This window comes from Limulus polyphemus, unplaced genomic scaffold, assembly GCF_000517525.1.
Source record: "Limulus polyphemus unplaced genomic scaffold, Limulus_polyphemus-2.1.2 Scaffold4973, whole genome shotgun sequence".
In the NCBI taxonomy this organism is placed as follows: domain Eukaryota; kingdom Metazoa; phylum Arthropoda; class Merostomata; order Xiphosura; family Limulidae; genus Limulus; species Limulus polyphemus.
In genome coordinates, this window is record NW_013670583.1 from 68,673 (window position 1) to 75,042 (window position 6,370).

General features: G+C 30.2%; 1 protein-coding gene across 1 annotated transcript in view; it reads left to right on the plus strand.

The window, feature by feature from the left end:
• LOC106471935 (5'-3' exoribonuclease 1-like) overlaps positions 1 to 4,037 on the plus strand; it is a gene marked incomplete at its 3' end in the record, with an annotated part of 68,154 nt that extends 64,117 nt beyond the window's left edge. Inside the window, exon 9 of the mRNA XM_013932558.2 lies at positions 3,912 to 4,037. Within this exon, the coding sequence (XP_013788012.2) occupies positions 3,912 to 4,037 (126 nt within the window). The remainder of the gene's footprint in view (positions 1 to 3,911) is intronic.
• Between the last annotated feature and the right edge of the window lie 2,333 nt (positions 4,038 to 6,370).

Sequence of the window (6,370 nt, forward strand, 5' to 3'; positions counted from 1 at the left end):
TCCCTTATATACACTTACTTCTATATATGACATAAATACCCAATCTGAAGCTCAGAATTTCCCCTTTAGTGGGTTTCTCAGTCATTTTGATGGGCTTGGTGCCATTGCTTTCTTTTGAACCAATATTTCAAGGAGGTAGGGTGTGTCTTTAGTTTGCTCGATATTTCATTTTTTTTTTACTAAAATACATCTTAGTTACTAAGCTTTATAGATTATAGTGAAATTCTATGGTATTATTGTAGTAATTTATGATTTTTTAGTTATTCAAAAGTATATATGAAATCTAAAATAAAATATTTTGTTTCATATCCTCCATGTGCAAAATTTTTGAAGGCTTAGCAACATACATAAAGCAGCAATCAAGTACAAAGGTTGTAACTAGAAAAGATAATTGTTTGCTTTACTTGTTTATTTACTGGTCTGTGTTTTTGGAAAAATATGTTTAAGAACATATTTCAAAATGGCAATAATCTATATACATAAATAATGTATAATAATTGATGTATTTGTGTTATAATTTTTGTCATTCTAGAACAAAAGAGGCATAACTTATATTTATTTGCTAATATTTAATTACTAATATTACAAGATCAGTCACATTCCATGATTGATAGGCAACATATGAAAAAAAATAGACATGAGGAAAACATTGCTTTATAAACTTTAAGACTTAATGAAAAAATTTTATATTTTGCATATGAAAGCATTGTAATTTTTACTGATAATCTGCCAAATTTCATTAACATTTGCTCACTAATTTAAAAGTTATAGCATGAAACTATAACAAGCACAAAATAGTTACGAGGACGGTCCCAGGGACTGAACTCATACTCAAAGAGTTAGCAGATTATGCAATGACAGTAGAATGGTCATCAATCTTACAAAGTCTCTGCCGTCTTCTGAAAATTCAACAACAGATATACTGATAAAGAGAAACCATCACCATCCTTTGTGAGCATTGTCATCCCACTTAAAGAAATACTGTTGTATCTGGGGGTAACCTTTGATGGACAACTCAACATCACCAGCTACACTAATGCTACGATAGCCAGAATTACCAAAAGCAATAATGCCTGATAGTTATATTTGGAAATAGAGCCGAAGAATGTTACCTGCTAATGTTCTACCAGAGTTTTATCTGCCCCATCCTGAATTATTCACTGCCAAAGATCAGCCTGAGTGCTAAGTAGCTACACAAAATTAAAAATATACAAAACACTAGTTTTAAATCTGGTCACAAGATGTATTCAGATACTCCATCTAGACCCTATTACATCTCAGAGACCAAGCAGCGTAGCAATGCTGCAGTAGGGTTTACAAACAGAATACTTCACTAAAGTCTTGCAGTCTAAGAAAGATGTACTCCATTATTATCTCTCTGCTGTTTTTAATTGGGACATTCCAGCTTCACAGTAACAACAGACATGAACCAAGCAAGGATTGTGTAAACGGTGTTCTGGAGAGTCATGGTAAGGCATGTTTTATAAAGCTGTCACTGAGATTATTGTTCACTTCTGGTGCCACTGGGATCTGTGGAAATCAGCTTAAATGGAAAACATAGATTGGGCAGAAGGTGAAGCATAAAACTTATCTACACCTATTTAAAGACCCTGGCAGAAAATCACCTGTCATAAGAACCACCTATAATAACCACAGGTGGTTCTTATGCCCCAAGCAGTAAGAGAACTGGTTTGAAATTCATCATTTCATGGAGCAACAACATTGTGCATAATGCTGGTGGAGCATTCAACCTTTACACAAGTAGCACAACAGTGTAAATAGAATAGAAAAAAAAGCAAGCTCTCCTCTGGATTGCTTAACCTACTCACCACGAGCATCCTTTACTGCACATTTCACGAGGTTTTTAGTGACTTTCATTCAAAATTTAGTTAAACTACTTTTTGTTTATGTAATACCAATTAGTATAGCATTAACTCATAGCTAAAAATCCATATTTTAATAGTATATAAGCTTTAAATTATAAATTTTATATAGCAATATTTAATAAAATCTTGAATTTACCGTAGTGTGAGAAATGTGAAATTTTTTCTCTAGGCACAACCTGTTTTCTAATTTATTCACCACTCTGCTGCCAATAAGTATGAAATTTAATGTAAATTACTCTTTATAAAATCATCATCACTGAAACAAATCATAATTTTTATAGCCTTTAATCTTGTTTGTTTACAAAGCTATTAAATAGAAAATCAGACTCCTTGCCACACCCACCCTGTCACATCCTCTCTTTCAGGATTTGTTAATAGTTTTCTGTTACATTTAATACTATGTTATTTATAACCAATAGAAAGCCAAGGTTTTCATCTATTGAATGATGTATTATGCTACATTGTGTTCTTAACAGAGAATTGTTAATATCTCTTTGGTACAAACTTTGTTTCCATGGGAAGATATTGACTGGCTTGGATGAATTTGTAATGGCTCTTGTCTCATAGTTAGAAAGCCAGAAACACTGTGATTGCTAGAGCAAAATGTCTGCATTTTGCATGTTATTACTCTATGCTCTTTGGTGCATTATTCAATTAAATAAAAATTAGTTAATGCACTACTACCATTAGTTTAAAAAAAGTAGTGTAAAGTGTCATCAATAGCTGACAACAAATAAAAATAATACTCGTGTAAGTATTTTATTTCTTGTTTTTCATGTTTAATCTTTATTTATTATTATAAAAGTAACTAAAATGTAAAAATAGGGATCTTTTTAAACTAGTTAAAGTTAGATTAGGTAAAATAAGTAATAATAATAATAATAATATTTCATGAGGCACATGCGAGCAGCTTGGAGTAGCTTGTGGGTAATGTAATTTGATAGTGTCACATGAGCCATATATTTCCCAAGTGATTTATAACTTATAATGACATGTGTAGTAGTTAGACATGGGTTCAAAGGGCAATAAAACAATATAATTTAAGTATGAATAGATGTGTGCTTTTATGAGTTTAAAGTTACTTAGGATAAACAAATGTAGTTTCATGTTACAATTTGAAGTCATTCTAGAAATAAAAGGGTAATTTAGATTTAATTTTTTTTTTTGTGGTTACGAGGTCAGTCAAATTGACCAATCTTGTATAAAGTCAGGGTAGATAAAATAAATAAAATATTAAGTTTTACTGAAAACAAGTGTTAGAAATGTATTTAGGAGGTTTTAGAGATTACACAAATGAAATTTGGGAATTTTGAGACAAAGAAAAATATTTTTAATCTTAACATGAAAATTACTTTGCTCATGGACTATTCAAAACAAATATTCAATATATTCATGGACAAATATTTTTTTAGTTTATTTATAATACTTCACTAAAAAATGTGGCTTTTTGTATGTGAAAGACTTATAATGTTTATTGAAACTATATTTTAATATATAAGCATTGGGAACCTTGATTTTCATGTTTAATTCATTTATTTATTAATTTTTATTCCAAGCTATAGATAGCTAATTTTGAAAGCTGGCTCTTTCTATCTGGAATTGCTCGACATTAGTAATGGGTCATGAAAGGTTAAATATAAAGATTTTCGAGAAAATGAATTGAAAATGAAATGCTTACAGAAAATAATGACTTGTTGTCATGTCAGTGCAATTAACATATTTTTTGTGTTTCTTATATTTTGATACTTTGTTCTTATGAAAAGTTAAGTTATTGCAAACTAAGGTTTTTTTCAGAATTGTAAACGAAACAAATTGTGCTCTGAAATAGTACTATATTCATGAAGCTACAGCTAAGCTATAAAAATATTTGTACAAAATTGGATTTGTGATTAATTAAAAAAACTAATAATTATAAATGTGTCTCACTATATGATTGCATATTCAATGTTACTTTTGCTCTAAATGGAATATATTGTTAGTTTCTCTCATTTTGACAATTGAAATTTTAACTTTTTGGTTTTACAGTTTGACTATGAAGCCTTTTCAGACACTTATGCAGACTTAAAGTTTCTAGAAAGCAAAAGAAACCAGAGAGAAGAAAATGATAAAAACTACAGCAAAAGTAGCAATAGCAGTAGTCCTGACAAAAAGGTAGGTGTTACGGAGCAGTGCTCCAGATAATGTTTCACTGTAAGGAGTAATCACTTCTAGTATTCTGTCAGTTGGAGTAATTTAAATTTTTTGACAATGTGCAGCAGGAACATTTTGGGACAATAAGTAATTTAACTAATTATGAATTATTTTATTTCTAAAGGTTAAATTTGGCACAAGATTAATTTAGCAAATTAAATCCCCAAATATATAATGGTATTAAAACTTTTTCTTTGCTTTTACACAAAATTGAATCATTCACGAGTGCACCAATAGAAACTTCTAGCAGTTAGAAATCACTTATTTTTGCAGCTCTACTCTGTGAACTGTGCAGTAAGTTGCAAGAATGCAGCCATTAACCCTATGGCCCGGATACCCTCTACTGCGCATGACACAAGGTTTTAGTGTCTTACATTCAAAATTTTATTATACTACTTTTTGCTTATGTTATACCAATTAGAATAGCATAAAATCTTACCTAATAATCCATATTTTAATAGTATACAAGTTTTAAGTTCTACAAGGCAATTCTTAAAAAAAAATCTTGAATTCCCATTAGTATGATCCATGTGACACATTTTGTCTTAGCATGTCATCATCCCTGTTTTATCCACCACCTCCTGAAAATGTACAAAATTAAACGTAAAATACTCTACAAAATTGTTAGTACTCAAACAAACCATAATTTTTATAGCTTTCAATTTTGTTTGGTTACAGAGCTTTCGATTAGAAAATCAGACCCCTCCTTCAATGCCCACCTGTCACATTCTCTTTTCACAATTCATTGATAGTTCTCTCGTGCATTTCATTATATATTACCTATAACCAATAGAAAGTCAAGGTTTCCATCTATCAAATGATGTATTGTATAATTGTATATATTTTGTGAAGATATATACACTATATTGAAAGTTAGAAATATTAAATCTATAAAAACTTTAATCAAGTACAAAGAAGTCATGTGGTCGTTAAAATGAACTGAGCCCATGTTGAGAGAGTTAATTACTGTACCACTATTAAAGTGGCAAGAACTGTATTCATTTTTCTACATCAGTAAAACAAGTTCTCAATACTTTTTAAGGCCATAAATTACTTATTTTTGGTTGGGAATTATGTCTCTCTTAAGCTACAATAACCTTGGGTTTTACTTTTTTCGTTATAAATTGAATAAAAATAAACTGTACAAGAAAAAAAAATTTACAAAGAACTGCAAGTTATTTTAGGATTTTGAAAGTATTTTTATATGTAAATTTGACTATATGTATTGCCTGTCCTCTCAAAATTGCTCTTGGCTCCCTTTAATTAAGAAAACAAAAACTAACTATTACCGTTTCATAATCCTTCAACAGCAGTGGATATTTTTAGATTAGGTTGTTTTTGGTGCTGTTACACTATGACCTGACTTGGTGGTTAGAGAGTTTTGACATCTGCAGGTTGTGGGACCTAAACCAGTCACTGAACATGCTCATCATTTTAACAATGAGGATGTTATAATGTGATGGTCAGCCACACTATTTGCTGGTAAAGAATAGCCAAAGCAATTAGCAGTGGGGGTTGTTGTCTAGCTGCTTTCCTGCTAGTCTTTAACTTTAATATTAGAGACAACTAGGGTAGATAGCACTCAAGTAACTTTACACAAAATTCTACAAAAAAAGCAAATAAGCATTATGATTATGAAAGCTAAATCTGTATGTGGATACTTCAGTTTGATTAAAATGTTTCACTTTTTGACATGTTTGAGAAAAAATACTATAGGTTGAAGTAAAATGAATGTTATTTCCAGTGACCTAAGTATTGCATTCATTTGCTATTTATTTGTGTTACCCTAAACAAATACCATTTGTATGGAGTCCATAGAGCAGTTAAAATGAAATCACAGCCATAAATTCCAGAAGAAAAACTTTAATGTGCAACATTTTGGCTTCTGCCTTCCTCAAGAATTACATATATTTGTTGTTGTATCTAAAATTCAAATGATACCTTATAAAAAAAGAATACACAGTGAAAGATTTTTGCAAACATGTTCAAGGCATTCAAAAGCACACTATTACTTATTACTTCTTTCAATAACACACTGAATAATAAAAAAATTGCAAATTTGAGCTTTTGTGAACAAAGGGTGTCATATTTCAGCTATACACAACAATGATATGTTCTTAAGTTTCAACCTTTCACTTATAACTACTGCATTTTTTGTTATTACGTCTTCCCTGTTTTGCATAACGGTATGTTCATGAAGTAGAAGCAAATTTTTCACACAGAAGTTCATTGAAAATTTGCATAGTAGTTTATTTAAAGATGGGATGTTTTTTAAAAAAAAAAAAAAAAAAAAA